Genomic DNA, 19,826 nt, shown 5'->3' on the forward strand with positions numbered 1-19,826 from the left:
CAAGTTGTCTTTGGTCTTCCCTTTGTACCCTGTAATGAAGGTATTGGATGGAAAGAAGTTATAGAAAGTGATGAAAGCTAGGCTCCAAGCTTCCAGGAAAAGAGGCAAAGGATACGAAAAACTTGGCTTTATACATCTTTTTTGCCTCACTATTCTTTGCCTCCTTCCTTCCTGGTAGATGGTACCATGATGATTGTCTGGAATATTCTGCAGGATTAAAGAAGCAATGAACAATAAAAACATTCACATCAAAGCCATTAGTTTACTGTGGTCTCAGACTGGCATTTTTCTTCAATGTTTCTGACTATTAAAAATAAATAAATGAAAATAACTAGTCATATGTAGTAACTCTTTCAGGAAAGCCAGTTAAAATATATTTAAATATACTTCTGCATCATGTCCTAAGCATGTGAATACCTGCTTTAAAGACTGTAAAAATGCAGACTATTTTAAACTTCCATGGTCATATTTTTTACTCTTTGAATCCATAAAGCTCTCATTCACGTAAACAGGAGTTACACGCAACATGTCAAAAGAGGACCTTTATAGATCCTCCTTTAAGACATTTAGGTATGCTATTTGTAGACAAAAAAAAAAAAAAATCTAACTTCAGTCCAGTTTACTCTCACTATTAATTCCAATGAAAGGGAGGAAACTTGTTAATGTTCTTTACAGATCATAACAGAGAAATTAACATATTTTTTAGCAAACTTCTGTTTCTTTTTAAACAACATAATAGAAGATATTTTAACTTGTGTTTACCTCCTCCCCATCTCAGACACCTTGCTAAATCATTGCCAGTCCCAAGAGGCAGAATAGCAACTGGAGGATGCTTAGGCAAATTTGCTTTCTCTGTAAATAAATTTAAAAAAAAATAATTAAATGGACAAGACATTGATCAACCAAAATAAAATTGTGCAGATAAAATGGTAAGGTAATAAATAAAGGTTTGGTTTTGATTCAACAAAAGATAATGAAATATACTTTGTGAAGGAAGCTGGCTTTAGAGACAGGTATTCCATCAGCCACAGTGCAACCCCCCAAGAACTGGCATTTACTGTGTAATTACATCGTTGTTGTCATTGGCTACTACCATTACTACCACCATTATTACAGTGTGTTGGCACCCCTGACTGTAGTATCAGACTTAACAAGAGGGATTGAAGATCTTGGTAAACATGCTTTAAGTTTTATGAGTCAGCTAGGAAAGCAGAATATAATGAATTTAAAAGGCCTGAGCAGAAAATCAAGTCTTGTAGATTTCTGCTAAACTGGTCAGGTTTGAGTTTAACTGTTTTTCCATATGGACTATATTCTGCATATGAGGATCCAAAGCCAAGCAGTCTCTGGACCCAATACCCATACATTCTTCCCTTTGGAAATAAAGTTTGAGCAAATCAGGTGTCTTTATCTTACCACTTTATATGTGACAAAGTCCTTTGAAACTTTGTAGTTTAAACTTAAGAGACTTTTGTTTTCTCACACAGACTAAGTATTCCAAGCCACTGTATTTATGGCCCATAGAGTACTCTATCCAGGTTTACCAGCAAGCTATACGTTCAGGGACATCCTGCCCTGGAATTCGGGGTCTTTTGGCTATGGTGGCCGTGGCCAGAAGCAACGAGCTTGGCTCACCACCACTGCCTCTGCAACCCACTGCTACTACTAGACCCACCTACCACTGGACCCCCACACTTTCAGACCCCTCACCAGTTCCAGACCCCTCAGTTCCACCATCAGGCCCATCTCTGGCCTCAGACCCCTTGCACTGCCACCCTCACCATCACTGGACCCCTGCTTCTGCCACTGTAGCCACAATAGGTAACCATGGAGCTAATCTGGCTCAAGGCCCCAGGTGAGTTGGACACCCCCTGCCATAGACCATGACTAAATCCAGAAGTTTCAAACATACCCTGGGATTACAGGAAGAAAGCAAAAATCTGGTAACTGAAAGAAGGGGGTGAATAAATGGAAATTCCTGAAACTAATCAAGATGTGAAAAATATTTGATTAATCTTTGTAAGATGCATTTAAACCAAAATTGACATGTATTAGTTAAATGATCCTAAGTGTTTAGGTAGTCTAGGGAACTAGCAATAGTAGACTGGAAATAGGGAACTAAGCACTCCAGATATTGTTAATGATAATCATTTACCATATCTCTTAAAAGGTAATGGATTTCACCGTAAACGATCTAACCATCAGTCTTTTAAATATGTCAAATATTTAAAACTGTTGAATGAATATATTCAAAAATAAGACAAAACACTGTCACACCCCCAGAATTTAATAGGTCAAAATAAATAATTAAAAAAACCCTCTACATTACCTATGCAATCCAAAATCCAACCAACTGTTCCATCTCCACCACATGCCAGTACTCTGAAGTCAGGAACATCTCGGAAAAAATTTAGTCTGGAAAAAAGTACAATACTTAGTTAATTAAAAAAAAATTTCTCTATTCTCTCAATTGTGAGAAGAATATTTTTCTATTATATGAAAGAAACATATGTTTCACCTAACAAAACTCATGTTTAACATTTTTTCAATAAAAATTATCTATATTCACAAAATCTCACAATAAACTGTCTGATAAACCCTTTTATGAAAATATTAACTCACAGATTATTAGAATATTTTAATTCTTGAGTATAGAACATGTTATTACTTTAAAACTGAAGAAGGCTGAATAAGAAACATTTTATTTTGTCTACAGAGAATATATGGCTCTAGAATTCTATGACAACCTCTATTGTTTTTAAAAGGGAAAGTGGAAATTGAAATGCCTTTTCGCTATCTTATATGCAACGTACAAAGCAAGCCTGTGCACCAACACCCTTATTGAAAAAGAAACCAAAACAAGATTTAAAAATTGACTGGTAGCCAAAAGCAAAGAATGCCAAGGATGACTCACAACTCTGCCAGCTATTTTTCATCATTTCATTCTTGTTCATGGTACAATTTATCCTTTTTCAAAATAACAATGGCTTTTTTCACACGTCAGTGAATAACCTCCACATATTTCACAAATAATCACATAAGGAATTTAAAAATACTATAATACATGACAACGTAGTGAGACAAATAGCAGATGCATACCTGGGCACTTTTGTGCCCTCAGTGGCAGTGATGCATGAGGAACACCAGTAGCAGAGGTGGTGGTGGCTGGACCAGCTGCCAGTAGCATGAGTTGGGGGGCAGCAGGAGGACAACATTCTGTGGCGACCAGGGACTTTTTGGTTGGGTCCAGACAAACAAGAATATGCCTGTTGTGGCATCTCAAAGCTGTTTGAGGTGCCGCAAGAGGCACACCATGAATGGAAAAACGTTCCCTGTGCTGCAAACATGCAGCAGGGACTCCAAGTCTGATATTGGGAAATCCTGATATCAAAAGAAAACGTGGGAAAAAAGCAGCAGAGGGCATGCTCCAAAGCAACTGGAGTCTGGGTCCTCCAAAGAGATACTCTAGCACCCAGCCAGAGCATCTCTATGACTTCCTCATGCCTCTGCTTCTTCAGCATGCTGCCTCAGTGTGCTGGAGGATATAGAAGCAGGGCAAGGCTGGTAGCAGTGGCTTGGACCCAGGCTCTGTCCCTGATAAGCAGGGAAGTGTGTTTGTGGGGGAATTGTGTGGGAGTGGGGGGGATTGCGAGGGGGGGGGAGATTGTGTGGGAGGGGTGGGTCCCCAGCCCACAACAGCCAGCAGTGGTCCCTTAGGACACTCAAGGCCCCCTGCTAGGAGGGAATCCCGGCAGCCCCTGGCTCTGCCCGAGACCCGGGGGTTCCAGGTGGCATACGGAGCTGGCCCAGCCCACTAGCGTGCACCTTAGGACAGGACAGGATCAGTTCCTGATGCCACCTGGGGCTCCCAGCACTAAAGGCAGGAGTCATGAGCTATCAGGCTGGGCCAGTTCCTGCTTCCATGTGGCCCGCGTGCCACCAGGCTGGGCCAGCTCCTGGAACACGTGGAGACAGGAGCCAACCTGACCCAATACTGCACTGCTCTTTTTCGCAGTGCTGGGAGCCCCAGGTGGTGGCAGGAGCTGGCCTGGTCCTGGCCAAAGATGTGCACCAGGGGACTGGGTGGGCTCTATGCAGCACATTTTGGCCCAGCTCTCAGGCAGCACTGTGCTCTTCTGGGGGGCTGTGCTGGCAGCAGGTCATGAGTGACATAAAGGCCCACTGCTGGCTGCTGCTGCAATGGGAGCTGTGTGCTGTGGCAGGGGCTGCATAGGGGACCCACCCTTCCCACACAGTCTCCCCCACCCAAAAACCCCCTACAATTGACCCACAAACCCCACACCCACAAGCCACTCTCATAAACTCCTAATTCCATCCACATACCCCACACCTACAAATCTCCCCACAATCCACCCACAAACCCCATTCCCCTTCACCCCCCCAAACCCTCCCCACTATCCCCCCCACAAGCCCCCCCAAACCCCACACCCTGCCCAGTGCCAGAAGGGATGGAATCTGTTAGTGGGAGACATGGCTCCAGGGGCAACTGTCACACTAAAGCCCTACCCTGTGCCCACACTGGTGCTGAGACATGCATCCCTGGCTTGGGGGAGGCACTGCTTCTAATGCCAGGAGCCACTTGTGGAGTGTGACCAGCTGGGGGGGAAGGGTGGAGGTGGCAGCAGGGGTCTATGTGTGTATGTGATGAGCCAGGGGTGGCAGCAGAGGTGCGAGTGAGAGAGAGATGGGAGTGGGGGATGTGGGAACACTCCAGTAGGAGAGGCCACCAGAGCCAGGCATGGAGCCCCCCTGACCCGCTAGAGCAGCTTGTGCAGGGGGAGGCCAGCCTGGAAGGGAGGGGCCTTGTCCAGCACAGTCCCTGAGTTCCAGCCAAGGGCTTCCCAGGAACAGCATGAGGATCACTGGGGCCTGGATGCAGTCACAGGGAGCAGAACAGCAAGGCTTGGCACTACTCACTGCCACAAAGCAGTGGATGGAACAGCTGCAGGTGGACCCACGTCCTCATGTGGGCTGAGAGCTGCTACCAGGAGGGAGGGAGTGGAGGCAGGCAAGGACTGTGCGTCATGAGTGAGGGGCACTGAAGGGGCTGTCGGTTGCAAGTTAGGGGCAAGGGCATGGGCAGGAACAGAGCATTAGTATCCCAGTTCATTTTTCTATGATAAAAAAACAAAAGCAAACACCAAAGTGTATAGATATTTAGAATTCATTGCATTATGATGACAGAGGCACTAGGAGGCTTCCAAATTGCTTTAAAATTGTAAACATATCAATAAAGCATTGCCCAACTGACCTCCTACATATAGGCGCATTTCATTTTAATCATGGAAGAACACAGATTTTGGGTATTTTAATAAAAGAATTTGAGTTTTTATCAAAGAATTCACAATTTTAAGCAGGGAACACCAGTATCCCTGCTGGTGAGGCAAGTGGTGGGACTGAGGCAGAGGATCCTGCCCAGGGCCAACACTGGGGACCTCCCCAGATGAGGTGGCTGACCTCCTAGAAATCTGGGGCCAAGAGGACATGCTTTGACAATTCAAAGCAGGCCACTGCAATGAGCATATGTTCCAAGTGATAGCTATCCAGATGACAGAGCGTGGGCACCAGAAAACATGACAGCAGCGCTGAACAAAGGTCAACTGTGCAGCCACACCCTATTGGTAGCTGGCTTAGAGGTGCAGGTGGGTCTACTGCAGCACCCATACCACAGCCCAGATGGCCAAGTGGTCCCTGTCTCGGTCTGGCAGGATCACAGGCATGGTACAAAAGGATGCATGCTGTCACAGGTAACAGCAAGTCACAATCAAGCAGCAGCCCCTACTGCCAGACTACTGCAGTGGGTAGAGGGTGCAGGGGCCACTCTAGGTTAGGGCTGTTGCAGCTAGTATGAAGGGCTGATGTCCCCAGATACCAACTGGCCGGGCCTCCAAAGAACTTGTCTATTTGTAATATTCAAATACTGTGAGCCCTAAGACCCACCTAGCTAACTAGTAGCCCCTAATGTATGGGGGCTGTGTGAATTCTACAACAAAATACTTGGGGCAAAAAAGGCAAAAAACAGGACAGGAGTGAAATGAGGAGCAAAGAGTCAAAATGAGAAAATGAATGCATCTGAGGGGAACACTAAGCAGACCCCCCCCAAGCTGCACCCACCACTCCTCAAAGACATCCAAGAAGTCAGTGGGCACTGCCCACTGGTGCTCTGCCCAGAAACATGCACAGAAAAGTGAGAGGAAAATGGTCCCACAGTCTTGGGGCACCATCCCAGCCAGAGCCTCCTTCTTGGTCAAGTGCAGGGTCCACTTGGCCAGGGCCAGGAGAAGGTTGACTAGGAGGTCCCAGGACTTAGTGGGGCCATGGATGGGGTGACCAAAAACAAAAAGTTGGGGGGTGAAATTGAACCAGAACTTCAGGAGGAAGTTCTGGAGGTGAATGGGGCTGCAGCCTGGTGCACTCGAGGGTTATGTGTGCCAGAGTCTACCTCTGCCCGCAGAATGGGCAGGCAACCAGGGTATCTGGGAAGCTCACCACATACATGCCTGTGGTGATGGCTTCATGGAGGAGCTGCCAGCCAAGGTGCTCAGTGGCTCATGGGATGAGGGTGGAGTACAGACTTAGCCACTAAGGTGCCCCACCACACCCTCGCTGAGCAGGTCTCACCACTTAGTGTCTGGGCAAGAGGCAAGGGCAGCATGATTGGTCACGCGACACACAGGCATGTAGAGATGGTGGTGATGGACGGTGGAAAAGTGGATGGGTATGGTATCCTCCAGCTGGCTCAGGTGGTGGATCAGGGAGTGCCACAAAGTCGGGTGAGGCGCTGGACCCATAACAAACTCCAGTGGGCTGGAGGACATGGTGGGCCGGGGACCACCACCCTGCAGGACCAGGTCAACAAAGGCAAGGGCGTTGGGAGGTAGGACAGATTTTACTTCCTGGATCAGTTGGAAGGTCACATGTGTCATAGGTAGACCCATGCGCCAGACCAGCGCAGCGGGGTCCACCCGTTCCTGCCTATCATAGTCCATGAGGTCTCCAATATGGGTGACATCAGCCAGGAACAACCTCTGTCACAACTGGGGTGCCTCTGCTGTCAGTACCTCCAGCTGGGGGTTCCAGAGGAGGGGCTGAACAAGTGGTTCAGTCCCCTGGGCGAGTGTTGCAGGGGACCTGGAGGCAAAAACCAGCCTCCAGGCCTGGTGGAGGTCCTGGTAGAACTCTGGCAGCCCTAGCAAGTCCTGTAAGGAGAAACTTCACAGGCTGAGGAGCTGCCAGTATTATCAGAGCCCCCGGAAATGGTGGAGGAAGACACACCCCACATGGCCCCATGCCATGGGGCCACCAACACCATATAGCAGTCATTGCAGGGCTTGAAGGCGTAACATCAGGACCTGGATGTGCAGGCAAACCAGGCCCTGGCTGCCCTCCCACAAGGGGAGGCTCAGGACCTCTGCAGTGACCCAGTGCCATCCTGGCCAGAAAAGCTCCAGTGCCTCCGGGGGGCAGAGGTAGGATGTGTAAGCGGGGCTGGAGCATGGACAGGACCAGCTGGTTCATCATGAGCACTCTCCCACACAGGGATAGACACCTCAGGAGCCCTGCCCATGCCCCGAGTTGTTCCACCACCCTTGCCTCCAGCTGCTGCCAGTTCTCAGGCAGGGACAGGCCTGTGGGGGACAGGTAGACACCCATGTAGACCAGCGAACCTGCACTCCAGTGGATCCTGTGGAGCATGGGTGGGAGTGAGACCACCTGCCACCCATCACCCACCATCAGGCCAAAGCTTTTGGCCCAGCTGACCCGGGCAGAGGAGGCTGCTAAGTACAATGCCTGGCAGGCCTCCACCTGTGCCAGGTCACCTGAGTCCTGGACCATGAGGAGTACATCATCAGCTTATACTGACAGGACCAGCTGCACCACCAGCTGTTGGAACATCAGCCCCACCACCCGCCTCCACAGGAGGACAAGGAAGGGTTCCAGGGCCAAGGCATATAGCTGGCCTCACAGCAGACAGCCTTGACTCACTCCTTTCCTGAATGGGATGGGCTTTGTCAGGGTCCATTTGAGCTTGACCAAACACTCTGCAGAGGCATACAGCACCTGGAGAGCCTGTATGAAGCAGGGCCAAAAGCTAAAGGCCCTCAGTGTGCCTATGAGGTACCTATGATCCACTCTGTCAAACTCCTTCTCCTGGTCCAGGGATAGGAGGGTGAAAGACAGGACCTCCTGGTTCACTAGCTCCAGAAGGCCCCAAACCAGGTACAGGTTGTCAAAGACGGAACGTCTGGATACCATGTACATCTGGTCGAGATGGATCACGTTCATCAGCATGGACCACAGGTGCAGCGAGATGGCCTTCACTGCCACCTTGTACTCCATGCAGAGGAGGGACGTGGGATGCCAGTTCCTCAGGTCCTTCAGCAGGAGGGTCAGCATGGCCCTCCAGCATGACACAGAGTGTTCCCCAATCCTGCATTTCTCGCTTATACCAAACATTCCCTGTTTTTAAAAGGCTTGGACACTGCTTACCTGTCAGTGACATCAAGTGAAAATAGACTACCCTAACTGAATATAACAGAGAAAACTAGCTTTATCAACAAAACTCAATCAGTTCAGACAGTTTATTTTACCTCAAATCTTACACAACATTTTCTAGGATGGCTTAATACAGTATTAGTGTGCAGCAAAGCAAGCTTGTCTGTTCCTGCTCCCACAAAAACTTTCATTACCTAGCACACAGTCTCACACATCCTACATTAGTGCCTGAAGCAATGAGTTACTGATTGTTCTGGCATAGAATCTCATTTGTTTGTCCAGAAATTCTACCTGTGTCAAAAATGACACTAAATTTTCACAAAAAAGTTTTGTTTGATAAATCAAAAAATTCTGAAAAGATTTCCAAAAAACCCCTATTCAAGTCCACCTGGAAGTGTTTTATGTTGATACAGAGAAACTTTTACTTGACAAGAAACCTTATTGCCCAACATCAACTTCACATTATTAGTCTGGATCCTCTGGATACTTAATAGATTCTTAGTTATCATTCTTACGATGGTAGTATAAGTTTAAAGATTAAATATATATTAAAATCCTTAACTCAGTACAAATTTCAAGCCTGTACTTATGATTAATAAAGGAACATGTTTATCTGTTCCCATATGGTTTCTTTCAAACAAAGCAACAGTCAGCATTGCAAATAAAGAATTGGACAGATTTGCTAATAGAATCTGAGAGAGGGTGCAAGTATAGTCTATCAAGATTTCTCTAGTCAATTAGCATTTTACTTGCACCTACGGCTTCTAATCTACAGAACATATTTTAAAGCAATTTAAATGAAAATATTGCATTTGATTTTTACATACACTAGGTCTCCCTTGCACTGCTACAGAAGCATAAATAAAGGGCCTTAACCTGTAAATAAAACTTAGAACAAACGTAAGGCCCCTGCGCCCTATCAGAATAGTGCAAATGTAAAGGGTTCCAATGTAAATGAATATCAGTTTTACTATCTTTAACTTGCCCAGAAAATAAAAAACACTTTTTATTCATAATTATCTCAATAGTACAAAAATAAAAAATAGTTAATCACAAGTGACTCTACCCTTTCCAAAAACTGTGTATACAAATGTATAGTTTCAGCCCTTTCAATTCTCCATGCCTAAACTTACACTACAAATGTAAGAGATATGACTAAGAATCATAAACATGATAATCTGATAGCCAAATGCCAATTACACAATTTATCTTGAAAGAAATAAAATACATTGTGATCTGAATAGGTTAAATAGGTTAATAGGTTTCTTAAAATATGCATCTGAGTTGTATCTAATCTCTTTCATCAATCCCACTACGGGACAGCAGGGCCTGGGTGAGGGAGATTCCCTACCCTCCATCAATACTGACCTCGTGAAGGAAAACTTTGAGAGGCTGGACACCTTCAAGTCAGCTGGCTCTGACAATCTACACCCAGGGTACTCAAGGAGCTGGCAAGCATCATAGCCCAGCCCCTGGCATGGATCTTTGAGAACTCCTGGTGCTCTGGTGAAGTGCCTGAAGATTGGAAGGAGGCCAATGTGGTGCCTATCTTCAAGAAAGGGAGGAAAGTCGATGTGGCAAACTATAGGCCCATCAGCCTGAGCTCTATCCTGGGGAAGGTCTTAGAAAAGATTATTAAAGAAGCCATTCTCAACAGACTGGCTAACGGCAACATCCTGAGGGATAGCCAGCATGGGTTTGTTGCAGGTAGGTCTTGCTTAACCAATCTTACCTCCTTTTATGACAAGGTGACCTATCACCTGGACAAGGGAGAAGAGATTGACATCATATATCTCTACTTCAAAAAAGCCTTCGATCTGGTATCCCATGATCACCTCTTGGTAAAACTGGCCAACTGCAGCCTTGGGTCCACCACGATCCGCTGGCTGAGGAATTGGCTCTGCGGTGAGACCCAGAGGGTGGTGGTTGATGGAAGTCAACCATCACGATACCCTATGACTACTGGGGTTCCCCAAGGCTCTGTCCTTGCACCTATATTGTTCAACACCTTCATTAATGATGTGGACTTTGGAGTCAGAAGTGGACTGGCAAAGTTCACTGATGATACCAAACTCTGGGGTAAAGCATCCACACCTGAGGACAGGAGGGCGATCCAGGCTGACCTTGACAGGCTCAAGAAGTGGGCGGACAAGAACCTGATGGTATTTAACACCGAAAAATGCAAGGTTCTCCACCTTGGGAGGAAAAACCTGCAGCATGTTTATAGGTTCGGCAGTGGTACGCTGGGTAACACTACAGATGAAAAGGACTTGGGGGTCATGAATGACCACAAGATGAACATGAGCCTGCAATGTGATGCTGTGGCCAGTAAAGCAAGCAAAACACTGGCTTGCATCCATAGATGCGTCTCAAGCAACTCCCAGGACGTCATTCTCCTGTTGTACTTGGCCTTGGTGAGGCCGCAGCTGGAGTACTGTGTCCAGTTTTGGGCTCCTCAATTCAGAAAGGATGTGGAGAGGCTTGAGAGAGTCCAGAGAAGAGCCACGCACATGATCAGAGGTCAGAAAAACAGACATTATGATGATAGGCTGAGAGCTATGGGACTCTTTAGCCTGGAAAATCACAGGCTCAGGGGTGATCTGATGGCCACCTGTTAGTTTATCAGGGGTGACCACCAGGATCTGCGGGAACGTTTGTTCACCAGAGCGCCCCAAGGGATGACAAGGTCAAATGGTTATAAACTCCTCCAAGACCATTTCAGGCTGGACTTTGAACACTTTCAAGAGAAATTTGGATGCTTATCTTGCTGGGATCCTATGACCCCAGCTGACTTCTTGCCCCTTGGGCAGGGGGCTGGACTTGATCTTCTGAGGTCCCTTCCAGCCCTAATGTCTACGAAATATATGAAACATCTAGCAAAATCTATATTGAATTTATTAGGGGATAATGCTATATTTTGGTATCTGATTTTTCTCCTGTTGGTGCAATTAAAAATATATTGTCACTAAATTGTATTCTTCATACTTTTTTCTAGTTGATGTTTTACACCAGTTGACAGAGTAGCATTAAAGTGGTTTAAACATATAATTTAGTGGTTTGTCTCGCATCCACTAGCACTGTAGTGTGTTAGTGTAACACTGTATTCAAACATTTCAAAGGCTTCTGTGTACCTATCCCTCAGTTTCCTCAGCTCCAAAAAACAGTTCATGGAGCTTTATGGAGATTTCACAAGGCTAGCAGTGCAGCATGGGATTGTTGTTGGGAACTAGATTAGTTCAGGTAGCCTGTGACTGTGTAGGTTATGCTTAGGATATGTTTTATTTAAATTGTAATAAGCATTATTACAAGTTAGAAAGTTTTCTGAGCAATCACACAGTAATACTTACTACAATCTAAATAAAACCCTCCCTAAGTCCCATTCAAGACTGGTGAGCTGCGAGGGCCAGGACTGCCAAACAGCCATTTGTTGGTCCCAGCTTCAGTTTTGCACTAGTCTTGAACACATCCCCCACCACACTGAAGTTTCCTGATCATATTACCTATGTAGGACAGTGGGACAGGACAAATACTATAAACTGGAGATACTCCTCCCTGGAAAAGTCCTAACTTTGCTACTCTACAGTAGCACTTAACACACATTTTAACTGGCTGAACACTCAGACCCTAAAATTTTAAGTGCAGTTACCATACCCTACATATAATGTGTGACAAAGCCCTGTGATAACAGTTGCATTGAGACTGGAATGGCTGAAGTGCAGACATTTATAGCCCCATCAAATATAATCAACTCAAATAAGTACTTCAGCCAGACCATAAAAAGACTGAAGCAATTTATTGTGTGAAAGTAAGGTGGGTCATACCTGGATGGAGGAATAAAAATTGTATTTATGAAATAAAATCATCTTTTGTAGAGAAGCCATGGTTTACTGAACTAGGTTTTAATAACTGAAGTCCTACAATTTTCCCTGGGAAATTACCCAGGTATCTGGAAAAGGTCTATTGTCTTTAAAAAAATACAGTACTAAGACTGTTCTCTAATACTATTTTTGCTTGCTATTCACCTAAACAGTACTGAACCAACCAATATATCAAATCTCTAAGATATTTCCTAAAACAATTTTTCTCTAAAGTGAGACACGAACTAAGTAGGAGCACTTATCTCATATGACCAATAGCTTTCCACCATTTTTATTAACTGCAGTCTAATATGTCAGTCACACACAAAAATAAAATGTTGTATGGTTTGACCTTGATAAGATGGGTTAATAGGAGAGAGAAGAGAAAAGTTCAACTGTTGACACCATAGGCACATCCCCATAAGCATGCACACGTGGTTTGCAGTGCCACAAACCCATTTGCGGTCCCACAAACCACATGCAGCACATGTGTACACGTTCGTCATGCTGCTAATTTGCAGCATGGTGGGTTTTGACATGAGGAGATTCTGGTGTAAAAACACAAAACTCACCAATAAAAAAAGCATCACAGCATACGCAGCAGCAGTGCACGCCACCAGAAATCGAGCCTAGACAGCCAGAGCTAGGCTCTGGCTGCCAGCCAGGCTCCAAGCAGGTAGCTTGACACCAGTGCTCTCTGTGGAGGCCCCCAATGCCCCAGACTCCCCTACCCTATCTAGGTAATTTTGTTGCACACAGAGCATGTGTACAGAAACATGCCCTGGAACAAATAGCAGAGGTGCAAATACGTGCCGCTAGTATTTGTCCTGCTGGGAACGTGTGCCCCTGCACATGTACGCTTATCGGGACATGCCCCATTGCTTCAAAGTAAATCAGGACTAACATGAACAGATTTACATCGAAGCAATGCTATGGCACTGTCTACAATTACCTTGCAGCCAACGGCACCAATTGGCACTGCCAAGCTACAAAGGCATATGCACATTTGTATGCTTCAGATAGTTTTCCACAGCTCCGCTAAAGCAACTGTGCTTCCAAAGTGCAAAACATATCTCAGTTAGGAACCAGCTACTGAAGGGGCCAGATCAGTGTCTGCTGGCTGCCAGATGTCAAAATCTATTACTCTACCTGGCAGAGGTGGTATAATTCTGCTGGCAGAAAGTAGAGTTCTGCCACCAAAAAAGGAGGAGCTTTGGGTACAGACACATTTTAAAAAGTTTTGCTGGCAGAACTCACACAATGGATTTCTTCCATATCATGCTACTTTTTAAATCCCTCCCTCTCCACATAAAGAATGCTGGGGTAACTGAGTAAATCTACCAATGTACCTTTTCTACGTAAACTTGCCACTGAAGTCTCTTAAACAAAGTAACAGTAAGAAACAACAGTACTCAACCACAGTTTGGTTGCTGAAATATTTGCTCTGTTGATTTATCACCATATCTTTTACATTTTGCCATAAATATAAATGCTACAGTGAATATTAATAACTGAAAAACACTTATTTGCTTGACTATGAATGAAAATCTGACCACATCATTTCTCTCCTAGATTGTCAAAGCTGTTGTACGTTGGCCATGTAACTGGACAACCCACATTTCATCCTCATTATAACACTCAGTTACAAGTTTTTGTATACTAATTAGACCAAATTACTCTAATAAAATCACTTTCATTAAACAAAATTAATTATTGAGGGGAAGGGGCAAACACTCCACTCCAGAGGATCATATTTAATGTGTGAAGATTAACTGGTATATGCATGCCAAACAGTCGTACAAGCTAAAAACACTGTTTGTAGAGGGTACTTCCTTCAGATTCAGGTTGTAGCATTATAATAGAAAACTAATTTAAAGGTGTATTTGAAGGATGATAGTCCATTGTTGCAATACCTGTGTCCACAAAGTGATAAATCAATATACTCCATGGTAGGCATGTGCAAAAGCAAACTGCCTTGCAAGATCAGAGCCTATATTTATATTTTTGAGACTTTAGGTATCCAGACTGAAAATATTGGCTAATGATATACTTGTCGTGCAGAAGTGAATGATAAGGACATTCTAGCATTATTATGAACTCCCCTTCCTCCCAGCCCCCAGCTAAAACTACAGAGCACTATATACAAATAAGTGATCCAATACTTATTCAGGATATACATGAAGGGGTAATTCTGTTCTCCAATGGAAAGAAAGTCAATTAAGCTGAAGACAGCATAAATAAACTGACATAATAAAAAAATACTGGGCATAGTATCATAGTGCTTAGGGTCGGAAGGGGCCTAAACAGATCATCAGGTCTCACGCCCTGCCCCAGGCAGGAACGGGTGCCGGGGTCATATTACCCCAGCCAAATATCTGCCCAGCTTCCTCCTGAAGACCCCCAAGGTAGAAGACAGCACCACCTCACTTGGGAGCCCATTCTAGAGCCTGGCAGCCCTAACTGTAAAGTCCAGCCTGAACCTTCTTTCTAACAATTTGTGGCCTTTATTCCTAGTAACCCCCAGGTGGTGCCTGGGGGAACAGAGCCTCCAATTCCCACTGTTCAGTTTGTAAACAGCCACCAGATCCCCCTCTCAGCCTTCTCTTGTGGAGGCTGAATAGGTTCCAGCCCTTTAGCCTCTCTTTGTAGGCCCTGCCCCGCTGCCCCTTGACCATGCGAGTGGCCCTCCTCTGGACACTCTCAATGCTAGCCATAACCCTCTTGAAGTGGAGTGCCCTGAACTAGGCACAGTACTTTAGCTGTGGCCTGACCAGTGCTGCATAGAGGGGAAGGATCACCTCCCTGGACCTGTTTATGATGCATCTATAGATGCACGACAAGGTGTGGATAGCCTTACTGACTGCTTTCTCACATTGATGGCTCATGTTCATCCTGGAATTAACAATGACTCCAAGATCCTTTTCTGCCACCATGTTGACAAGAAGGCCTATAGGTGTGTTGCTGGTTCCTGTAATATAAGATTCTCCCTAGTTGCAGCACCTGGCACTTGTCTGCGTTGAATTCCATCCTATTCTCATCCGCCCACCTCTGTAATTTGTCTAGATGTAGCTGGATTCTGTCTCTCCCTGCAGAATGCCCACCTCACCCCACAATTTGGTGTCATCAGCAAATTTGGACAGTGTGCATTCCACATCCAGATCACTGATAAAGATGTTGAACAGTACAGTCCTAGGGGGCTCCACTGCCCACATCCCTCCAGGTCAAAAATGACCCATCCACCACTACTCTCTGGGTGCGACCATCTAGCCACTTTGCCACCCATCTGACTGTGTAGGCATCAATGCCACAATCACTTAGTTTTTTTTAAGAGAATATGGTGGAAAACTGTGTCAAAAGCCTTCTTAAAGTCCAGGAAGACGGCATCCACCCTTGTTCACGGACTTTGCTACCTGACCATAAAAAGAAACCAGGTTTGTCAGGCAGGACCTGCCTTCAATGAACTCATTCTGGTTGCCCCTGAGCATTACCTCCCCTGCTGGGCCCTTGCAGATATGCTCCATGATCTTTTTCTCAAAGGTCTTCCCAAGGACCAAGACAAGATTGACTGGCCTATAATTGCCAGGATCCTCCTTTCTCCCTTCCTTATAAATGGAGACCATGCTGGCCCTTTTCAAATCCTCTGGTACCTGACCAGTGCCCCACAAGTGCTCATAGAGCTGTGCCAGAGGCCCCACTATGACCCCCACCAATTCCTTCAGCACCCTCAGGTGAAGAGCATTTGGACCTACTGATTTAAATATGTCCAGTCCCTCCAAAAGTTCCCTAACTAGGTCATCCCTGACCCCAGGTATGGCAATGCCTCCCTTGGGTATGTCCACAATTCTAGTGGGGAGAGATGTCCTGGTCCCTGTTCAGGAATATGGAGGCAAAGACAGACATATAGCAAGGAATTACAACATGCCCCAATGAGCCTATAACATAATAAGACACAGCAAATGGATGGAAAAAAATAAACGATGGAGGGAGAGAGACAATGAGGTAAGCGACTACTCATATTTTCATATAGATGGTGTGTGGATACAATGCATGGTCCTCTTTGCCCAGGCACTGTAGCAGAAACAAGCCTTAAGGAAGGATTTAATAAAAGGAAAATATGTTTTACAAGTCTTGGATAAAGGTTTATTAACACACTAAAGAAAGCATAGAAGTGTTTGTGGGAAAAGTGGAATAACTTGACTGAAATCATAGAGAATTAGGGTTGCAAGGGACTTCAAGAGGTCATCTAGTCCAACACCCTCCTCAAAGCAGGACCATCCCCAACTAGAACATCCGAGATTCTGGTGGCAGATGACAAAACAAGGAGCAATGGTCTCAAGTTGCAGTAAGGGAAGTTTAGGTTAGATATTAGGAAGAAATTTCTCATGAGGAGGGTAGTAAAACACTTGAACAAAGGTTACCCAAAGAGGTTGTGGAATCTCCATTCTTACAGGTTTCCAAGACCCAGCTACACAAAGCGTTGGTCAGGATGATGTAGTTGGTGCTTGTTCTGCTTTGAGCAGGAAGTTGGACTAGGTGACATCCTGAGGTCCCTCCCAACCCTAATTTTCCATGATTCTATAAATCTACCTCTATTCTAAACTTAGAGGTCCTCTAAAAGACTCATAAACCTGCAAATTTTGCTAAGGAAGCTATGCATTGTCATTGCTAGTTACAACTTTTGTCTCCTAAAAATATTCTGTGTTATACATCTCTTTGTTTAAAAGTCTCTGTGGACTGTAGGGTGCCTAGCAGCAAAGTAATCATGAATAAACTGTTGTAATGGATTTCAATAATCAAGGAAAAATAGTGTATTCTCAGAATAGGTCTGTAGTTTTGTGAAGTCACAAAGGTCAAGGTGCTGAAGACTATCCACTGAATTATAGAGAGTTGTGGGGATTCATCACAATTCATGCTGCAGAGTTAGGTGTCTTTTAAGCAGATGGAAGTGAAGTTTTAAATAGGATTGTTGGTACAAACTTGTGTATGGAGTTCTTAAAAATGGCATTTTATCAAATTAAGTGTTTAAGATAGTTAACAGAAGAACAACTTTTGTGGAAATAATTCCTATTATCAGGTATAAAAATAACATAAATTAGACATTTCAAATAATACGCCTAATGGAATGTGGAGTCTTTTCAGCTGGACAAAGTCTTTGAGAAATGCTGACCTCTCTACAGTGACATGTGGGTCTACAGCTGAACTGCTATTCTTCCAGCTCTCTATGAAGTGAATAATGACTGAATTTCAGATTCTTCAAGATCATTAAATCCACAATAACAGTTGTTGTCAGAAGTAGAAGGCTCCCATAGAGATATAACAACCAAATAGGGAAACTCTTTTCAAGGCTAAAAACACAGGTGCTAGGCACAAATTACACAATGTATCAGCCTGGCAATTTTCATGTCACTTTGTTAACTGTGGCAGTCTGTAACTGTGCAGTACCTTTTATACTTTTGTTCAGCTGCAGAGCTTACAGGGCTTCTCCAGTGCACCCTTATCTCTCTGCTCCCAAATAAAGAATTTCTAAACCATTAATTAATATGTGCCAATGCTTAATGTGACTGTTGCCCTTTGGCTGAGCAGTGGTTGATTTCAAGGCCTCACAGCGGGTCAGTTTCTGTTTCTAGAGAGGAATCGCTGTCACAGAGTCAAGTGTGGTGTAATTTGTTATATACAGCATATACATATGCTTATTTGAACTATGTACATGAGGCCTGTCAACCTTAAACCGAGACAGAACCAGACAGCTTTAGAAAGCGTATCTTGGTCATTCTGAAAAGTCACCAAAAACAGCCAGCATTGTCTCTGTCCCTCTACCTCTCTAATCAGTCTCAAACTACAAAACGTTTCAGTCCTGGGTAATGACCATTACTCAATCAAGATCCAAGGAGCAAGAGAAAATTCACCCTAGCAAGAGTCAGGGAGCAGTAGCAAATTTGCCTTTACAAGATTCAAAAACCTTTCCTCTGCTGACCTGTTACTGTTGAGGAGTGTTTTTAAAGGATTTATCCTTTTTGTTGCAGTCACTTACAGTACTGCAACCACATAGACACTGTGCAATCTTGTACTTTCGCCTTTACTGTAGAGCATCTCATTCCCCTAGGAGCATAAAAAGCTCCTATACAAATACAATGAAATGTTGAACTCATGTTAACTGAAGAATTTAGAGACTCAGGGCACAAAACCGTAACATCATATCTCTTTAGTTGTTGAATGGTACAGAATGGTCCCTCAAGATGAGATCACACTATATAAACTCCTAAACACAAAATGTAGGTATTAAACAGTGGACAGTTTTCTTCCACAGAAAACAGCTACAACACACAAAAATAAAATTAATATTATTGCTTGCAATAGTTTATGAGGAATGGACAAACTACTTGGACAAACTGCTAAGGAGGAGTATAAGAGTATTGCTCAGCCATGCAGGGATGAAATCAGGAAGGCCAAAGCACAATTGGAGTTACAGCTAGCAAGGGATGTGAAGGGTAGCAAGAAGGGTTTCTACAAATATATGTCAGCAATAAGAGGAAGACCAGGGAAATTGTGCATTCCTTACTGAATGGGGGAGGCAGCCTAGTGACAGATGAGGTGGAAAAGGCATTAAGTACTCAATGCCTCTTTTACCTGCTTAGTCTTCACAGGCAACATCAACTTCCAGACTACTATACCTGGCAGCATAGTTTGGGGAGAAGGTGAGCAGCCAACAGTGGCAAAAGTACAAATTAGGGATGATTTAGAAAAGCTGGATGTGTATTAATCCATAGGGTCAGATGTGATGAATGCACGGGTGCTGAGGGAGTAGTCTGATGAGACTGTAAAGCCACTGGACATTAGGGGTGTGCAAAATGGGCCCTATTCAATTCAGATTTGGCTCAAATCGGGGACAGTAATTCGATTCATTGATTCAGATCACTATCCCTGATTCTATTCGGCTGAATCTGAAAATTCAATGCTGATTCAGAGAATCAGCAATTCGGACATAGACACGGCTTTAAATGTTTTTCCTACATACCTCAAGGTACCACTCGATCTAATGCCGAGTGCCCTGGGGAGTCCCCTGCACTTCTGTGAGACACTCCATGTGTCCCAGCATAGCAGCATTCATGAGCCACCTGCTACCTAGAGGTATGTAGAAAAAAAACATTTAAAGTTGTATCTATGTTGAATTGGTGAATCTTTCTGAATCTCTCTGAATTGATTCAGAGGGTTCTGAATCAATTCAGAGAGATTAAAGGGCCCTCTGATTCAATTCGGATTTGGAGATTCGATCACCGAATCAGGCCAAATATCCGCCAAATTGAATCGGGGACCGAAGCTTCATGCAGCCCTACTGGACATCACTTTGAAAACTCATGGCAACCAGGGGAGATCTCAGATGATTGCAAAAGGGTAATCCATTTTTAAGAAAGGAAAGGAGGAAGTTCTGGGAAACTACAGACCAGTCAGCCT

At 44.6% G+C, this 19,826-nt stretch overlaps 1 protein-coding gene across 1 annotated transcript in view; it reads right to left on the reverse strand.

Moving 5' to 3' along the window:
• DGKB (diacylglycerol kinase beta) overlaps positions 1-19,826 on the reverse strand; it is a 565,110-nt gene that overhangs the window by 333,319 nt on the left and 211,965 nt on the right. The window contains exons 17-18 of the mRNA XM_019534027.1: positions 2,330-2,415; positions 763-852 (exon numbers count right to left, since the gene is read on the reverse strand). Coding sequence (XP_019389572.1) covers positions 763-852; positions 2,330-2,415 — 176 coding nt within the window. The remainder of the gene's footprint in view (positions 1-762; positions 853-2,329; positions 2,416-19,826) is intronic.

The sequence above is a fragment of the Crocodylus porosus genome, unplaced genomic scaffold (genome assembly GCF_001723895.1).
Source record: "Crocodylus porosus isolate Cpor-Errol unplaced genomic scaffold, CroPor_comp1, whole genome shotgun sequence".
NCBI classification, from domain to species: Eukaryota; Metazoa; Chordata; order Crocodylia; family Crocodylidae; genus Crocodylus; species Crocodylus porosus.